We start from the raw sequence: 19414 nt of genomic DNA, 5'->3' as shown, positions 1-19414 counted from the left end.
TTATTATTCTCAGCTTGTTATATGTATACTACAGTAGTGTGGGGTGAGGGCTAGGATTTGTCCTTTGCCAGACAACAGCAAGGAAAACAAAGATCTTCATGATGTTAAGGTACCTCATGTCACCTTTGATCTGGCCAAGATTATTTCCTTGATGATGTTGCAGATAATGCATAGCTCCAGAAGGACCATTCCCCACCAACGGTGGTACACCTGCCACCAGTGGCAGTGTGCTCAGCAAGGCTCTGGCCTTCGGCCTGCCTTATGTGTCAGTCTGATTTCCTTCCATGTGCATCTGCTGTACTTGATGTGCTGGTTTTCACTGTCTTATGTTTTAGACATTGTTTTCACAAAGCTGTGATCTTGTTCTTGAAACAGCTACAACAACCTTGGGAAACTTTACCTGGTGGGAGGAAGAGAGAGTCCTCTCCTTAAAATTATATAGCGTTTTTCACAGTGAGAGACACTGTGTGTGTACCTGTGGTGTGACTATAGGTTTCGCATCTATAAGAACTGAGGACACATCTATAACTACTTAGAGGACACGTCTACTACTATAACTACTATATAAGGACACGTCTATAACTACTTACAGTCAGCTTTGAAAGAAATAATGCATGTGCATATGGCTCTTGTTGTTTTGGAGTCTAACAGAAAATTCCTCCAAGGACTCCCAGTGCCCGTCTTTTAAGGTTTGTGGGATTAACGTGTCAGCGGCAGCCAGCCATAGACTTAAGACAGCCTACACTTGGGTGGGACCAGCCCAGGTATGGGAACTGAATTTACCCAGGGCTAGCATTCAGGGGATGGGAACTGGTCATGAAGGATAGGTTTCCAGACACAGCAGGAAGAGGTACAACTTCAGTCCTATGCTTAGAGAGCAGGAGACAAAATACATAAAGTAGGAAATCCAGCTGATCTGAATTTGATCGTAGAAAACCATAGAAGAAGGAATGGGCTCATCAGGGAGGAGGATATCGTAGTAAGAGTATGGGCATAAGAGGAAGTGTTTGCCCCCAAAGGTAATCACCATATGTGGATTTGTGTGTGAATGTGAGTGAGGTTTGTTTATAAACACATGTAGAAAGTATGTGCATATATTTACATAGATATGTCATCAGCTGATGGATCATGTAGAAATATGAAGCTAGCAAGTCTAATTTATATCACTACTCCATACATTCCAACCAATTTGATATGTGGCTTTGCTACCTAACTCACTTCTGAATTTCTCCTGTTCCAAACAGTTTTTTTATCAACATTACCATTTTCCGCAAGCCATCATATACCAAATAACTTTTAGTTTTCAGTCATGGGACAACTTAAACATTAGTAGGAAACAATAGTGATGGAAGGCTCAATATTATGCTGCAAACTTTCAATCTAGTTGGCATTCATCAGAGCAATAGATTTCTGATACTCATCTGTTTACAGAGATTTCTAAGGATATGTCCAACCAGGCTGTGATCAGTTTTCAGGGGAGCCTTTAATTGCTGTATGGTATCCTTTGAAGCCACTTTATAAAAAAGAGAGAAATTACACGTTTGTTCTGAAACATAACAAAAAAGAAAACATGGGATTTGCCGTATTATTTCAGATGTAATCCTTTTCTTCTAAGGGTTGGTTCTATGTGGCTACCCCGATATGCAATGAATCCAGCCAATTAGTATTACTAATTGTAAAATTACCCAGCCCTTTAAAAAATTTAGCCACTATGTCACTTGTTTTTCATAGTCTATGGTAGTGAATTCCATAGGCTACCTATGTGCTGTGTGTGAAATGTTTATGTATTTGCATATACTGCATATACATATATATATAGACAAGCACATAGTATATGTACACATTTGAATGTATACTTTTAATATATAAACATAATATATATTGCATGCATGTAGACTATATATATAGTATCTCTCGTGTGTATATACCCTGTCTGTGTATATGTACGTGTATGTATATTTATCTCCCGCATTTAGGTTTTCTGGAAGGCATCACACTGACAGCATCACCCCTTCCTTTTTTTCTAACCTTAGATTGGGAAGCTCGGATAGACAGCCACGGGAGGGTATTCTACGTTGATCATGTCAACCGAACCACTACGTGGCAGCGCCCCACAGCCGCAGCAACGCCAGATGGGATCCACAGGTCTGGCTCCATCCAGCAAATGGAGCAGCTGAACCGGCGGTGAGCACTTGCACCTATATTCCCTTGAGATCTGCGCTCCCTTTTTTCCACGCTGCCCCAGTGGCTTCCTTCCTTCCCCAGTGCATCACATTGGCTCCCTAAGGATTTGTCTTTCCTCCTCACCCAAGTCCAATGTACATGTTCCTGTCCCTGCTGCTGATGTCTTTCAGCCTGCAGGTGTGTGTGCTGTGGGTGTCTGGTACCCAAACTTGCCCACGAGAAGCGCTGTTGAGTGAAAGATGTTGCAAAACGTTTCAAACAGCAAGAAGAGGCTTTTGGAAAACTTCTTTGAAATGACTCCCAGAAGAGAAGGGAGTGTTCTTCCAAAAGTTGGAGTCACTTTTGCTGTTTAACTGTAAGAGTGGTATCGATGGGTTGGCATCTAGTGCTATGCTGCAGAGGTGTCTGAGCTGACTGTTATTGAAATAGTGTTGCCATATCAGTGTGGCATTTCTACTCTAGCTAATTAGGCTTGTTGAAAGGTCTGTCTCCTTTTCCAGGGCAGAGCACTGCTCTAATAGGACTGTACACGTTTCTAGACGTAGACAGATCTGCTTAGTGTTGCATTGGGCCCTGTAAATCTGTCAGTTCATTCTGAGCTGGCTGAGATATCTCTTAACATGGTGCACATTTTCTCTTTGTTTGTCTAGTCCACGCATAGATTTGTGTATCATTTCCTTCTCATGCTTGCCTTTCAGACTGAATTTAAGAGGAAAGAGAAAAAAATAAACAGTTGGTCAAAAATCCTCCCTTTTTACTTCAGAAAAGGGTTTTTTTTTATTCTCTGCTTACTACAATGATATGGTTTCTAGAAAAAGACAAGGAAAACTGAAATTATATTCTAATCATAGCCTGCAAAATGCCACAAAAGTTTTTTGGTCTTTTTTTCTGTGCTAAGAAAAAGATCTGCAGCTCGGAGAAGGATGCAGAGTTTCAAAGTACTCTTTTCAGAGTGCAGAATAGTTTGGGAGTTACTGCATGTAAAGAGAACTGCGCCCTGAATGGCAGCGACTAGAAAGTTAATGTAACTTGTGGAGAGCAAACCAGCCTTCTTAAAGTGGTTGTTTTGCGATGTAAGTTGACACCATCAACACACTCTTGAAGAATTTCTCCTTTTTTTCACCAAAATTAATTATTTTGGATGGCATTTCATAGTATACGTTATGTCTTGCAGAGGTGAAAGAACCTGCTCAGTATTTGTTTTCATTATAGCTTTCCTCAGAATGTGTCAAGCTACCATGTTAATATTAAAAAAAACTAGAGAAAGTGAATGTTTAATGTAGATTCTTTCAAGGGATCTACATGACTTCTCTGCCATTTAGTATTTGTCTTTAAGAGGCATTTGGGCTATGTCAAAGCTCAGACTATTTGGCTGCCACTTAAGCAAGTTATCTGCCACAGAAAGCAGAAAGCTCTGTTGTGGACATACATCAGCTTTTTTTTTTTTTTTTTTTGAGGTTGAACTCATGTAAGTGCAGCACAACCTGGAAAGGAGTAAGCGCTTGTGAGAGTATGCATAGGAATTTACCATTCTGTTAGTTAACGCAAGTTAATCATTAAACCAGCTATCTCAGCAGAAACTGAAGGGTAGGCATTGTCTTTGTGACCTCCTTCTTCAAACTTTATTATTCCATGTTTTCATGTAGGCTGCCTGGCTTTCTTGGTTATGACTTATCACTGGTTTGGGTTGGGAATTGACAGTTAATAGGACTGACATTCTTTGAATCTCTCTATTTTTAGTATTCGCATATCCAATTACAAAGCGAGAAGTATAGAGGGTTTTCAGCAGTGGCATATCTCTCCTTACTCAAGTCCCATTGGAGACTAAGCACTTTGCAACTTATTAAACATGAACTGTCATGGCTTCTTGGGACAGAGGAAAAAAGCAGGTGATTCTCTGCTCCCTGGCAAAGATCTCTATTGATTTGAGAAGTTAAATACGGAGGTCTCCTACTGTTCCCAAGTTTGAGAACATTTCCTAAGATTCTAGTAAAAGAGATTCATACTGAATCTCTGAGCATTTGTCCAGTGGCAAGTCATTTCTGTATTTTCAAGCTGGCTGTTATAATTTTTAACATTATTGTTGCCCTAAAGCTAATTTCAAATATTTCATGTCTCCAGATTTCAGGAATGTGAGGAAAACTACTTTTCATAAATGGTTATTATCAGCACTGTGGAGGATCGGGCTTTGTTTTAAGCACTCATTTTAGAAATACTATTTTGTTGTATTTCAAATTTCATTATTTGAAATGTTCTTCAGCAAACACACCTGAGAACCATTTTAGGTGAGGCAACAGCAAACATAGACCTTGCTGATAGAATTAGCAGCAGCCTGAACTTTTGCTCTAACCTCAAACAAAATTTGGACTCAAAAATCACTTAGCAGTTTGAAAAAACTTGGCAACTTTTCTTTTTAAACCAATCTACTCACTTCTCAGCTTCCTGGTTTCGTTTGTGGAAGGGAATGGAAAGACCAAAATATTACAAGGAAGCTTGGTATTTCCAGCCCACCCAAAACCACAAAGTTTTGGAAATTCAGCTTGAAAAAAATCCCATAGTTGTGATTGAGCCTAGTCCTGCTTTCCTTCTGTGCTCCAAGCTTCCCATTAACTGTACTAGCCACCTGAGGATACAGGAAATGCAAAAGTGCAATCCAGGTGTTGGGCAAACTCCCGAGACATCCATACTTCTCATTTTAAAGACTCTTGCTCATTTTCTACAGCACTACCTGACTTGCTTACTTGTTAGCAAAGCAGATAAAAGCCCTTGTTGCTCAAGCTCTGTTGGAAAGATACTTTGCAGTGTATGTATATCTAGACTTGTCTTTGCACTAATTTAAAAGGTAATAAGTAACATAAGAAATTATAACCATAAGAGTTAAGACAGCCACAGTGTGGTATTTCTAAACCTCCATTTCTTTGACAAATCACTTCGAAAGTAGACTGAAATTTCCAGAGGCATTCCCATAACTTTTGCACTTTCAATGTTTTCTCCAATTACTTTGGCATTTTCTGGTATTTATATAAGATTATTTTATAGTATTGAGACCCAAAAGAAAAGTGTAGCCTTTTGTTGGCATATGGCTAGTGTTACTCTTTAAGGTTTGCCAATAGGGATTTTCTACCATCTAATTAAATTGAAGCTACAAGGTTTTTTTTATATGTGTGCTTATATCCCTTGATTATATGAACTTCTTTTTTTTTTTTTTCCCTTTCTGTTGCATGTGGGTCTTGTAAAACTCCTTCAGTACTGGAATGGAAAGTTCATTCAATTGCCTGCAGTCAAGTGAATAAAAAAGTAAAATGTGGGTCTAAAACAGAGGGTTTAAAACTGCAGTAAATTCATGCTGTTACGAAACCTGCTATCAGAATTTCCTTGTAAAGATGGATGCTTACTTAAATACAGAATCGCCAATTTTTTAAAAAAAACTTCTAAAGATGCTGTTTATTGAGCTGTCAAAATATACACTAAATGTAGCTTGAAATGACTTTGAGTACTGGGGGGCACACATAGTGCTGTGAAAGTTTAGCGTAAACCTATTAAAACTTTAATTATTTTTCTTAATTATCTCCAGCCCTTCTGCCCAAGATTGGGTTGCACTGAGCTACTGGACATAATGTCTGTTGAGAGATGTAAAAGCCAAATCCTAACTGCTTGTCTTAATGATCCCGTGTCACTTTGAGTAACTAACTCCTGACTAACTTCTAATTTGGAATAAAGTGTGCATTAACAAATGAAGAGAGAGAAAGTAAGTAAAATTTGTAAGCCAGAACTTGAGCTGAGGAAAGAAAAAGGAGTGTAAGTCAGGAAAATGAGAGACAAACAATGCTGGATCAGATTAAATGCAGGCAATAAAGCCATCCTGTTTTATATACATACAGAAATGCAATCCAGAAATAAGGATTAAAAATATTGGGGTAGAGTAAAAGCTAATTAAAATAATTGAGAGTCTATTTTCTTTCTTTCTTTTTCTTTCTGCTTCTTTCTTTCTCTTTCTCCTTATGCTTTCTTTTTCTTTTCTTTCTCTCTCTTTATATGAAATATATTTTCTTTTCAATATATAAGACATATTCATAGCTTTCCAGTAGAACCAAAGACATCTTGGTCTCTCAGCTTATTCGTCTGTCTATGTGAGTGAACAAGTTAACTAGGATTTGGTTTTGTGTAGTGCAAATTCAAAAAACTGTAGGCTATTCCCACAGCCGGGTATATACTTCGTTCCTGATCTGGTAAAGTATTTAGGATTGGGCTCATGCCTAAGACCATGATCAGTCCCATTGACATCAACTAATGTGGCAATTAGTTCCATGATTAGTATGGAAAGGACATTATAGTTTTTTAAGGCATTCTCAGGTTTTTATTCAGAATTTTCTTCTGTCGTCCTCCTCACTGTTGTTTGCTTATCTTTATATTGTTTCCTCTTCCTCGTTCTACAACTAGTCACCACCCAAGCTAAATGCCAAATCCCACTGATTTAAAAAAATGAACATAACACTTGCATCCTCACGCCGTTCACTCAGTTCATGTGTTATATCCTACTCTACTTTTCTGTGGCTGTCATATCAATTAGATGGTAGCTATTTGAGGTCACACTACCTACTAGTTTACATTCCATATTGCCTACCAAAATGGAAGTGTTCCCAACTGCTGGCCATGCAGTATCGTAATAAAGATTTTGTGAACACTCTTAATAGCCTTTATCTTTTTAGGGTTGAGCATGCACATCCAATATTGTAATAAGAAAGACTGAAGGGTACTCAGAGCATCACAGGATTGATCCTTACTTCATTGGTTATGTTACCATAAGACTAAATGAGAGGGGGAACCATGATCCACCAGTAGTTTTAGGTTCCAGATGTCCAGATGTTTTAAAGGGAAGCCTTGTAGCAACCTGTAGCCAAAATACCTGTCTAAATTTGACCTTTGAGTCTTCCTTGCTTTGCACCTCTGTAGCTATTTGTTGGCCAGTGCAAAATGCCATATTTGCAGAGTAATGGTTGGCCCAAGTATGAGTAGCTGCATCAGTTGAAGGAGAAGAGTTGGGTGTGCTCTTACTCTGTCGTATGCCGAAGATAGAATTACTGGAATCATTCAAAAACAGTGCTGATTGATTGTTAAGGTAGAAAGCACCAGAAAGCTATTCTGTTAACTAAAGCATGTTGTTCCTTTCTCTGAATGTATGTAGATACCAAAATATCCAGCGAACTATCGCAACAGAGCGGACTGAAGAAGATGCTGTAGTAAACAACAGGGTGGAGAGAGTTCCCACTGGAGGAGGAAGTGACTCTGAGGCAGAGCCTTCCCAGCCAAGCTCAGGTATGGGAAAAAAAGCTATTGAGTGGCATGTTCAGTGCCACTCACTGGTGGCATTCAGTTCTGGGGAAATCTGCATTTCCACAGCGGACTACAACTTCATTATACCGGGGTGCAAAAGCTAATTAAAAGAGGTTTAGACTTGAAGCTGCAGGTTTTAGACCTGAAGCTACAGGTACAAAGCTAGATACAAAGGGCCTCAGTTCTTTTTTAACAACTACTAAGACAGATAAAGCATTTTTACTTTAGTAAAGGGCTATTTGAAATTAAAATGGAAAAGGCATCTGGTTTTTATTCAGCCTAGTAGTTGCAAAAACAACGCTGTCTTATTTTTGCTGCAGTGTGATTTTCATCTTGGGGCATTGCAGTTTATTCTTTCTGGGCATGGCTTCTGTGCTGCCACATTTGCCCATGTGGTCACACCTGCAGTGGTCCTGGCATCAAGGATGAAATACTTGGGTTTTTAAAGCTGCAGTTTTGTGATAGTTTTGAGCTAATCTAAGTGTGGGCTGCCACTGAAGGAGGCACAGCTGTCTTTCTGCTGATCACTAACTCATGTAACAGCACCCCATACCAAAGCAGAGAACTGTTCTGTCTGAAAAATAACCTTGGTTCTTGTACTTAATGTTGTTTACAGCCAGATTGGTTCTTTCATCTGGCTCATTAGATAACCAGACAAGAATGAGTGTCACTACAAAGAAGAAGAGGAGAATGTATACCCAGGACAGGATGGGATGGGCAGGGAACTGTTCTACTCTTTTTAGTGGTAGTCATACTCATGTTTTCCTAAAACATTTGTGAAACCATAGCCTAAGTGTTTGTTTCAGGTAAGAAACACCAGCAATCAGACTAGTGCCCACGACAGAACTTGTGGACACGTAAAAATAACTATCCACTTTGTTTGAGAACTTGCACCACAAAAATGAATGGCCAGTTCTCTTCCTTTGGATCATTCTCATCTCCACCTAACGTTGTGTTCTGTGTTGTCTACTGGAAATAAATCTGACTTCTTGCCATCCTTTTGCCATCCCTCTGTAAATAGCTTTGGCAAAGGGGAAGAACCAACACAATGTCTGCTTGGATTTTCTTAAGGTTCCATGTTGAATAGGAAGAATTACACAGAGAACTAGTGAACTTACTTCTTTTTTAAATAAGTTTAGAAAAATACTCAATTTTGCCTGTTTGTTTTCCTGATCCATTAGGTGTTTTTAGCTTGAAAATCAATTTTGACCAAGAATGTTTAATGTTTGATATTCAAAGCTTCTTTGCAATCCTTTGTATTGCAATTTATGGGAGCCTTTTACCTATACTGGATGTTATAGGGAGAACCCAGTCCTCTCTGTTAGCAGCTGAAATGGAAATGAGGTACACATTGTATTATTAGTATTTAAATTGTAAGTAATGTAGTCATTGCTTGTAATATGTATAATCATTTACTATCATAGCCTACATAATAAAATAGTAATTTAATAGGAATTGCTACCAGTAAGTATTTAGGTCAGTTTATTATGTAACATTCACTTTTTTGTTTTAACCCCGAAGAGCTAATGAGTGTAATATATGTTGTCTTAAGTGATTAGGAAATGGTTCCTGCTATAGATAATTGGTTTGCTTTTAGGAGAAAAACTCAATATTGTATAAAATGCCAAGAATTAAAAGATCAAAGGTGATGTAAAGCACGCTAGAATAAGAGAAAGCTGTGGTATGATACATTTGTTATTTGCCTTTTAATTTAAGTGAAAAATGTCAGAAGGAATACAATTTAGGCACATTAATCCAGATTCTAAGCCAGTATAAATCAATTTAGCTCCAGCAATGGATCCAGTGTGCAGTTTTAAGTGGATAGAATAATATGATGTGTCTAGCAGGCAGAAAAAAAGGTGATAGTTGATAAGAAAAAAATGTGAATCTATATTTATTCTGTTGATGATGTCTGCATCCAATTTCCTTGGACTGAACATGAAAGTTGGCTTGTATTTGAAAACGCTAGAACTGCACACTCAAACCATAATTCCATGGTAGGAAGCACTTTTCTGGTGGCCGTAGAAGGTCAAGGAGTTCCCACCTCTACAGAGTTTACCTTCTCAAATGCTCGGTTCTGCTCCTGTGCTTCGTGAATTGATACAGATTAAAAATAATCCCTTTGTGTCTGTTTTTGTTTTCTTTACCATACAAGTCCCCAAAACCATGGACTTGCCAAAATAATGCAATTACAAGTAAAGGGCAATACTTCGCAGAGCCAATGTGGATATGAGTGGCTGAGCAGGGGGCTTCCTTAACTCAGTCTTGCTACCAAATGCTTTCTGCTGGTGAACCCCTCAGTCTGGGTTGGGAAATCAGATGTCTCTAAAATCAGCAGTGGGGGTAACCAGTCAAGACCTGGGTGACAGTATTGAACCAAACCATCAGCTGGTAAAAACTGTTGTGGTCACATTGATATTTAGAGACAGCAGTAGATATGACACAGAGTTTTATGATATACAGTACAGAAAAGCATCCAGCTCCTGCCCTGCTACTGTAAGCACTGCACCACTAACCATAAGAACATCTACCAGTTTGCCAGCACGCTTGTCTTGGAAACACAAAGAAGGTAGGTGCATTGGGCAGGATGGTGACTTTTTTATACTGTCACTTTTGCAGCCATTCATTAAAGGTTAAATAACAGACTGCACCTGCCACTAAGTTAATAAGATTTTGTTGCCTTTTTTTTTTTTGTCCAGAGATTAGGAGGGAAGGTTCTCTTTCTCCTGTGAATTCTCAAAAAATCACCTTATTGCTGCAGTCTCCAGCTGTGAAGTTCATCACCAATCCTGAGTTCTTCACTGTGCTGCATGCAAACTATGTGAGTAATTATGATTTGCTCTCTCACACTACTGATTTCTGAATCCAAACGCTGCACCCCAGGCCTTCGGGGAGAACGCACAGTGAATTTGAATTGCATGACTTGGGGCTCAGTTGTCCTTTCTGAGCACCAGACCATGTTGAGGACAGTATAGGCAGGCTGCTCCAAGGAGACACTTCCTGGGATTCTGCCTCACACAAGGAATTCCATGGTACAGAGAAGCTCATTAATGTTATCCTTCCAGAATAAGCAGGAACCCTTGGTTTCGGCTTGGTTGATTCTGTTGTCTGTTGCTGCAGGGAGTGAGGTTGTTGCCTTTCGAGCCATGTTCCTGAGAAATCTTACTCAGATACCACCAAGTCTCAGGGAAATAGAGGAAAAAAATTATTAAATCATGCATTTTGCACTCCCAAAAAGCAGGTGGGCATAATGCAGTGAAAGAAATACTGACTTGAGTCAGTGTAGCTATTTTGGAAAAAAACAAGAATGCAAATAGATTTTCAAAATTCAAATAACTTTTTTTTTCCATTAATGCAATAAGTCTGCATGTTTTCTTGCAAACCTGGTTTGGAGTGGAAAAAATGTAATGATACGTCAACCAGGATGAAGCAGATAGGGAAATCTCACAAGGAGATGCAGTCCTAGTTTTCCATATCTTGAATGCAGTTCAGCTAGGCATCTACACATGACTTCTGAATATTTGGAAAGTCATCCATTTCTGGGTAGGGATGACCTTTCTTTTTGAAAGGAAAAGAAATTAAAACACTTCAGGACTTGCCTCAGCACAGGTCTTTAGCTAACTACAGACATCAAGTTTTGGCTGTGGTGCTTTGCAGGTTGAACCCAGCTGTCCATCTCCAAGCATCTGCCAGAGATTATTGCCCATGAAATCCTGCAGAGGAAGGGATATATTAACTCATCTGACATTACCTGAACTAGGTTATGGAGTGCATGTAATTTCTTCCATTGACAGGGTGATAGATGATGATTTATAGCTGGGAGCAATATAATTTTCATTCGGCATAGTTGTTTGCAAAATGAGCAACTGATTGCATAGTGGTGTAAGGAACAGCTCACAAGAGACTGAATCCCAATTTTATTTCTCACTGAAATAAAAAAAGCCAAGAGAGGCCTTCAGTTTGAGCTTACAAAGTTGTCTCTAATATGAATGCCAGAATAATCTATTGAAACATCTGTCAAATGGTCATACAGATTCCACTTGTACAGAAATAATGGCCCACATAACTTCTGGCTTAACATGGTTGTAATATTTTAACCACAAGCCCCTATTAAAATTTCAAGCTATTAATTATGCCAATGAAGTTAGGATTGGAAAATATTATCCAGCAGTTAGAATTAAAAGGGAAAGGCTCTCATTTTTCAGATATTTTATTTCCATGGAGGGATAAAACTACATTACATTTTTTGTTTCCCTAGTGCAGCTAAGAGATCCTCAGACAGTCATTGATCACGCATTAGATCAAAATACAACTTCTGTCATGGAGTAGGCTGGGATCTTAGCAATTTGTGACCATGAAGCTTTCCTGGGTTATAACCAGGTCATATCTTCAGGGCAGAGATCATATCTCTGTGATTTCATAACATTTACCAACCCTTGCCATAATTAGGGACCCTGTGCTGCACCTAGTATTCTCTTCTCAGCACTACCACCATGATAAATCCTTACATAATAAAGATAATACTTGTAAATGTTTTATTGCATTATAGTGGTTAAAATGCATTAAAAGTGCGCAGAAATTGAGAATTCAAAGCTGTTGGGTCAGATTCTCTGGACAGATTACAGGGTGCACACACTGGGGCTCACTTCACCAGAGACGCAAGTACTCCAGTGATCCTTTATTACTCTAGTGAGCAATTAAATCCTTTGGGATGACCAGCAGAACCAATGCACTCATTTTCTCTCTAGTGAAATGCTCAGAAGGGTTGCAGATTTTTGTAAAGTTTCCTACCCTATCTTGAGGAGCTTTTTGCCTGAAGTAAAAGATCCCAAGAGTAGCCTGTGGATGAGGAAAAGTGTTGTCACCACAAGTGTATTTTGTGGTGCTCTATCGTTGAACACACTGTGGCAACAAATGTAGTTCACTTTGGCCCCTATTCAGCAACCAGGTCAGCACTAACTCACCCAGAACTGCATCAGGGCACGTTCTTCTGAGAGGTGTATTTAATGCCCGTTGTGAGATACAACTAGCTGCCTGAGGGGTGGCATTCATCTGACTCATGAAAATGACTCCGTCTGACATGCTTTGTAGTCATTGCAGAAACAAATACTCAGTTCCAGGAAACGATTCATATCTCCAAAAATAGACAATTGAAAGTGTCTGTTTTTGTCCTGTGGCTATAAAGTGACCATAAATAAGGTTGGAGGCTTAGATGTAGACATCTGCACTGCAGTCCTTTTAAGTTCATGAATCCTATCACGTGCATCTTGATTTGAGTTATAGCATAAATACAAGTTCACAGTTGTCTTTGCGTCTCTCTGGCATCATCCAGTCACACAAGCAGTGTTTCTGTTGACCAATGAAAGCAATGAAATAGGCACAACTACATGCATCTAGAGTGTATGGTGTTTTAGCTGACCATCTCTTTGGAGTGCATTAGAAAGGCAGTTTATGCACAAGCTAACTGCGCATAATGTGTGGGATGTTTCACTTTCCAGACTGTATTTCTTAATTCTAGGTGTTCACGTAAAGTAGTCATTCAAATCAAAACAATGAGATGGAAATTATTCTTGACTCTAACAGGATTTGTTTCAGTTCTTTGGGCATACGTCCCATGAAATAACCAAATATGTTATTTTTCATCACTTCTGTTTTCCATGTCATAGAGTGCCTATCGAGTCTTCACTAACAGTACCTGCTTGAAGCATATGATTCTCAAGATCCGTAGAGATGCTCGTAATTTTGAGCGCTATCAGCACAACAGAGACCTGGTAAATTTTATCAACATGTTTGCTGATACCCGACTGGAGCTTCCTCGTGGCTGGGAGATAAAAACTGACCAGCAGGGCAAGGTAAGAGTGCCAACAAAACTAATCACTTGTTTAACACAGCACATCAGGCTACATGATTAGTAAAGTTTCCTTCCTTCTTGACTCAAAATTGGTGAAGGTTTTGTTTTAACAATATAAGCAGCAAGCAGAGTTATTTTAGAAGGAGAAAAAAGCTTCAAGAACAAATGTTTCCAAGCATAGTGGTGACCCTCTAACTTTCTGTGGAGTATCACACCATAGCCAAGGCAGCATTGGACTTACAAAAGAGTTTAAGCCAGAGTTTAGATCTGTCATGACTGCAAAATATGGCTTAGTGTCTCTGCCTCCAGTGAAGCTTTGCTGAGTGGCTTCTGGAACCACCAAATAGGCTAAAGCAGTGTTCCCCAGTAATTTTATTCTCTTTTGTCTTGTTTACTTCATGGCCATTACACAAGATTTTGACCTACATAGCTTCAAGTATTTTCCAAGAGCTGTTCTAGCTTCGACTAAGAAAGTTCTGTTGTTTGCAGATATCTTCCATGGAGTGTACCTAAACAGGGTATTTCTGACACAATTGCCAGTGGTTTTCACTTTATGATCCCACAAAACCATCACAGTCTTCTTACAAAAAAACATTGTTCTTGTGTGTTTCAGTCTTTCTTCGTTGACCACAATAGCCGTGCTACCACTTTCATAGATCCCAGGATCCCGCTGCAGAATGGTCGTCTCCCTAATCACCTGACTCACAGGCAACATCTTCAGCGACTTCGTAGCTACAGTGCTGGAGAGGTAACTGTGCTACTATCAATACAGTTACTTTTGATGGCAATCTTCTGTAGAAATTAAAAGCACTTTTTATCTTTGAAATGCATTTAAACAGACTGTCTTGTGGATTTTTATCTTGCAAAGGAAATAAGAGATTTTTTTCTTTCTGAAGGGTTTATTTCAGAGCTTGCTGGTAATGAAGGTTAATATTTTGACCGTTTTCAGAATAAAATAATAAACAAGTAAAGCTAAATAACCAAAGTGAAATGATGACAAAATAGATTTTAAAAGAAGAATCCATATTTGACATCCTAGTCTTGCTTTAGTAAAGTCAAGTAACTCATTATTTTTATAGCCTGATACTTCAGCAGCCTCATATGTTTCTTCATTCCCCACTGTGACACTGTGGTCTGAAAAGATATACTCCCTAGCAGTAGTGTAGTAATGTATGTTGAGGTTTGCTTCCCTGGCTTTCAATCACATTAAATGTCTTTCCTATGTTTCATGGGAATGATTTTTATCACTGAGGGCCATGGGCAGGATTGATAGAAGCATAAATCCTGGGTTTGTATTGTGGATTTAAGGAGAGAAAAGTACCAGCAATCACATTCTTCATATAGCAAATCCATACAGTTGAAGATTTGTAAAGATTGAAGCTGAACAGGAGTAGAGATGAATTATGGCCAAAGCATCTTACTCTTCCAGAAAAACATCTGGAGAAATCCTTGTGAAATTAACATTAAAATTTATTGCAGCAGAACCAGACTGAACACCTCCCACTGCCAAATGGGGTTGGGATCAAGAGCTGACTAGGGTGTGAGGTCAGTACTTCAGGATCAAAGGCAGACCAGGCATGAGTAGCTTGGGTAGGTTTTCCTCATCTTGGGTGAATACGGCAACATATTTTCTGAAGATAGAAATGTATCAATGGATCTGTTTCAATAATATCTTCCCACCAACTTAGCAACTTCCCTCTCCTAACAGCCTCCTAACTGCAGGCTGTTGCTATTGTGTTGAATTGTGTTGAATAGTGTTGCTATTGTGACTGAATTATTGATGTGAATATGAAAGTCACCTTTCATCACCTGCATGATGATTCATATTTGGACCCATGCTTGCCTGGGGCTTGCTTACAAATTCACCATGTCAGGGACAGCAACACCACTGAGCAACTCAGATGACCTAGCCCAAAAAATACACTTGGTTTTGCAAGTGCTGATAAGGCTGGCAAAGAACAATTTGCAATAAACCCAAAATATCAAGTACTGGGAAAGCAGTGAAAAGCACTGAATACTCTGAAGTAATGATTCTCTGGGGAAATTGTAAACTGTTCATTGAGGCCACTGATTTGACATGATCAGCCAATGAAACGGGGCCTTCCGTCTCAGGAGCCATCAGTGCTGGCAGCTTCATCTCACAGTCTCGGTGGCCCGGGTCCCACAGTGCTTCTGCACCCTTGTCGTAGTCAGTAGCTTCCCTTCTGGAAGTATCTGCTACGCCACTGGAAGGACTCCCACTGATTTCCAAGGACTTTGGATCAGTGCCTAAAGCCCACCATTTACAAGGAAAAGATTCAACCCTTTGCAACTCAGCCCATTTATTAAGAGCCGCATGTTCCATGCCATTTCTTCCAAATATATTTGGATGTGCTTTTGTCCTATAAATCATGTCTGTAGGGACACACTCGGGGCTTTGTCCTGGCCATGTGTCAGCTGTCTGCAGTCCAGCTGGTTTCTTTGCTGAGCAGGTGGTGCGGCCTCTGGAATCTGTCACCAGGACAGTATGAAAGACCAAGAAAGACAACCACCAGTTTTGAACATTATGTACAGATGTCAAACAACCTGAAGGAGAGCAGAACAGTGCAGCTTCAGTCATGATTGCTTGTGGGTGCCAGCGAGGGTATAGAAGAGAGCAAGGGTAATGAGACGAAAAACTCTACCCTGTGCCTTGGCGTACACACCTGACATCCTGCCCAAGTGACAAAACGAGTTGCCAGAGTGTCGTGTGGACTTCTCAGGGACTTCATGACACTGAGTGATCAGTTGAGGAAAGAGCAGACAAAAATCATAGGCAGATGAGCCCAAAGAAAAAAGAAATACCCCAGCTTCACACACTCAGTGACGACTCTTAGCTGAGTCACCATGAAGAAATGATTATGGTTCTAAGAAATTGTGATCTCAGTACTCAACAGTGGACAAAAAAGCAAATGTAATGTCTGGAATTCTTAAAAAATTAATCGCAAGATCTGTTTAATCTAGGAGAGGACAGGCATTACAAGAACTAGGTTTTGGTAGTAAAAGCCAAACCAATTCAGTCAAAATAAGGCAAGGTTGAAATTCAGTGAGAATAGTTAACCATAGGAACTAATGATTACATGGGCATTGGGTCTCCATTTCTTCATACTTTCAGGCCAAAACACAGTGCAAAAGCCAGTTTTGTCTTAGTCACCAACAAGTTTCCGAGCTCCCTGGCCAGGGGCAGTGTAGTGAATAGGCTGTGGTGTTGAAGTAAAAACAGTGATCTCCTGCCCTCCCTCCCATGACATCCATGAATCTTCTAAATCCTTTTGGGTCATCAAAATGTGGCCTTGATTCCTGCCTAATAATCTGTGGTGTTGAACAGAATACCTTGCAATACTAATAAAGCATTGATTTTTAGTATTTCAAATGTACTTTTAAAACTCCCTCATGAAACTGGAATATAAAAATATGCTTTCTCAAATATGGCAGTTTTCTTTGCTTTATGACATTTAAAATACATTCTCAGTAGAGAATAGAAATAGCAATTGCACAGCTTCTATAGAAGGCTTGGCTGTTGCTTCCAAGTACTTTTATTCAAGGCTTACCCCAACTATTAACAGGCCAAGCGGAGATTAATTAAGCCCTTTTTCCCTTAATCTCTATATGGTGGGCTGTGTTTTTAAAAAAATGATCTGTGCTTATGATAGTACTCAGTTTCCCTCTTCCAAGAAAGAATGCATCCATTTCATAAATTAATCTGTAATATTTATACTTTTCTTCATGTTGAAGTATTCTCCTAAAGGAAGGACCTCTGTAAAAACTTTTGATGTCCAGCTGAGTAGATTCTTGATATTAAATGGTATTATATATAAATTTGACAAAAATGCTACAGATTCTCTAGTAAGCACTTCTTTAAAGGTATCAATCTTCTACAGGAAAAAGGTGGTTGACACTACTCTTTGTTACCTGACTTTTGAAAGAAAAGTTCAGGTAGCTGTACTGGCCATCAGTAACTAAAAGAACATAGGTCACTAAGTGCATAATTTCCTTCTGCCACTGCTATAAACAGAACAGGTCAGAAGCACTTTCCATTCCCTCTAAGGGACTTTCCGTCTGCAATGGAAATCAACATGTATGATTACAGGGCAGAGATTTTAAAGACAAAAAGAAGAAAGAAGCAGGTATCCATAATGGAGAGGCAAGAGTTTCTGGTTAGCAAGAAAAGCAGAGGAGGTACTGGAATATAGCAGTATATAAATCTCCTTACTGACCCAAACCGCAACAAGCAAGTAGCAGGCAGGTTTCAAACAGGCAGGAGCCCCTCAAATCCAGCAGGGATATAAAACCCAGGAAAGGGTATTATATCATTGAAAGGCGCCTGTGATAGTTTGGACTCTCCACTCTGGTTGCAACATCCTGGTATCAATTGCAAAGCTGTGAAAGCCTGCCATAAATCTGTCAGATTACCCTGCACTAGATGAACCAGGTCACTAAATCATTAGAGGGGTCACTCTTTTTTTTTTTTTTTTTATTAGAGAATAATGTGCTAATCTAAATTAAATTATTCAGTTAGAAAGTCAAAGTAGACAAGGCTGATTGTGATTAAGCACTGAATTGGAGCAATCAATTGTACTGTATTAGCTAAAAGATTGGCAAGAGGAGTGTTAGCAAAACGGAAGATAATTAGACAACTGGGAATTTTCCTATTGTTTTGCCAGAGAAAAATTGTTTAGAGGTGTAAATGTGTAAAGACCATGATCCAAACACAGCATTAGCAATGCCTAATGATGGTAATGAAAAGAAATACCGCACCACAGAGTGTGCAATTTATTATGTTAAGGTGTGTACAGAACTGGATTCTTACAATCTAGATATCTTTAGCTGTGAAACTAGAATTGGGAAGAAGGGAAGGGAGGAGTGAAGGTTTCTCTCTACGGGCTCTAGACACATTTCCTTTCAGAATTCTTGCTTCAGCAGAAATATGTTCAGGCACACAACTCAGCAGCACTGAAAAGCTAGCCAAAAAGAAAAAAAAAAAAAAAAATCAGCTGACATGAGCAAGGGGAGGATCTGGCCCCAGGCTGGGCAGAAGTACCATGCAGTTCCCAAGTGACAAGCAAATACCAACTGATGCTACTTTTTGTGGGAGATGGGTTTTAACTCCTCTGTTACTCTTCCCTTTCCCCCTTCCTATCTTCTGGTCAGTAAATCTATGTGTAGCAACAAGGGCATAGGATTTGTCTTTGTCAAGGATGAGTCAGAGACCACCCTTAAAAACAGGCTCAGCCACCATCCGCACTCCCATGCAAGTCCATTTTACAAGGAGCTGGGGAAGAGGCATCCTCACCTGATCTCCAGAGCTCCCAGGAAGTGGAGAAGCTGAGCACAACATAATGCCTTAGCATCGTCCCACACATCCTCACTAATACAACCGATCCCAGGCCAGCGTGTGATCTTGACTGTGCTGCCCACAAGCAGCCCAAGAAACGGCTGTTCCCAGAAGGGCTTCGTGCCCACTGTGGCAAGGGATTATAGGGCACCTCTTGCCCCTAAACTTCCTCCTTCTTCCACAGCATAAAGCGAATGCCATAAAGGCCACATGGTGCCTGTCAGGGTGGATGCCTGGGTCACAGGGCAAAAGCTGCCTAAGCCTGAGCTAAACTTGCGATGTCAGTTGGCCCATGGGCATGTGAGAAGGAGACAAAGGCAGAAGATTTAGCACAGCACAGAGGGACTTAGTGAATTGTGTATGACCTGCTTGAAAGTTCTTCCTGTTTTTAAAGGTGAGAAGGGTTGGACCAAGGTTAGCACATCAGTCCATTAAATACTGTGGGCTTGACTGTTCACCCTGACACTGGGATAACTCTCTTGTAGTCAGCAGATGCATATCAGTATAAAATGGGTGCAAGTGAAATCATAATTGAATGATGGAATGAAACATTCAGCATGCACTTTCACAGCAGTTTTGTGTTTTCAATTACAGTATGTTTAATTAGAATCATTAAGATTTTTCATTGTTTAACCTGTGTATTGACACGTATCAAGTGCATTGACTGGTATCTTGTTACATATAAACATTTT

The 19414-nt window shown here is 39.6% G+C and overlaps 1 protein-coding gene across 6 annotated transcripts in view; it reads left to right on the top strand.

Annotated features, from left to right (window-relative positions):
• The window catches only part of HECW1 (HECT, C2 and WW domain containing E3 ubiquitin protein ligase 1), a 271082-nt gene that overhangs the window by 204855 nt on the left and 46813 nt on the right, over nucleotides 1-19414 (top strand). For all 6 annotated transcript variants that reach the window (XR_012041074.1, XM_072853421.1, XM_072853420.1 and 3 more), the window contains 5 exons: nucleotides 2034-2184; nucleotides 7370-7500; nucleotides 10218-10339; nucleotides 13185-13370; nucleotides 13983-14117. Coding sequence is in view for 5 of the 6 variants with exons in the window: in XM_072853421.1 (XP_072709522.1) it covers nucleotides 2034-2184; nucleotides 7370-7500; nucleotides 10218-10339; nucleotides 13185-13370; nucleotides 13983-14117 (725 nt within the window). In the remaining variant the exon portion in view is untranslated. The remainder of the gene's footprint in view (nucleotides 1-2033; nucleotides 2185-7369; nucleotides 7501-10217; nucleotides 10340-13184; nucleotides 13371-13982; nucleotides 14118-19414) is intronic.

Source organism: Ciconia boyciana, chromosome 2 (assembly GCF_034638445.1).
Source record: "Ciconia boyciana chromosome 2, ASM3463844v1, whole genome shotgun sequence".
Taxonomy (NCBI): Eukaryota; Metazoa; Chordata; class Aves; order Ciconiiformes; family Ciconiidae; genus Ciconia; species Ciconia boyciana.
Note: the sequence above shows the minus strand (reverse complement) of the source record. Positions and strands in the feature narration are given on the sequence as shown.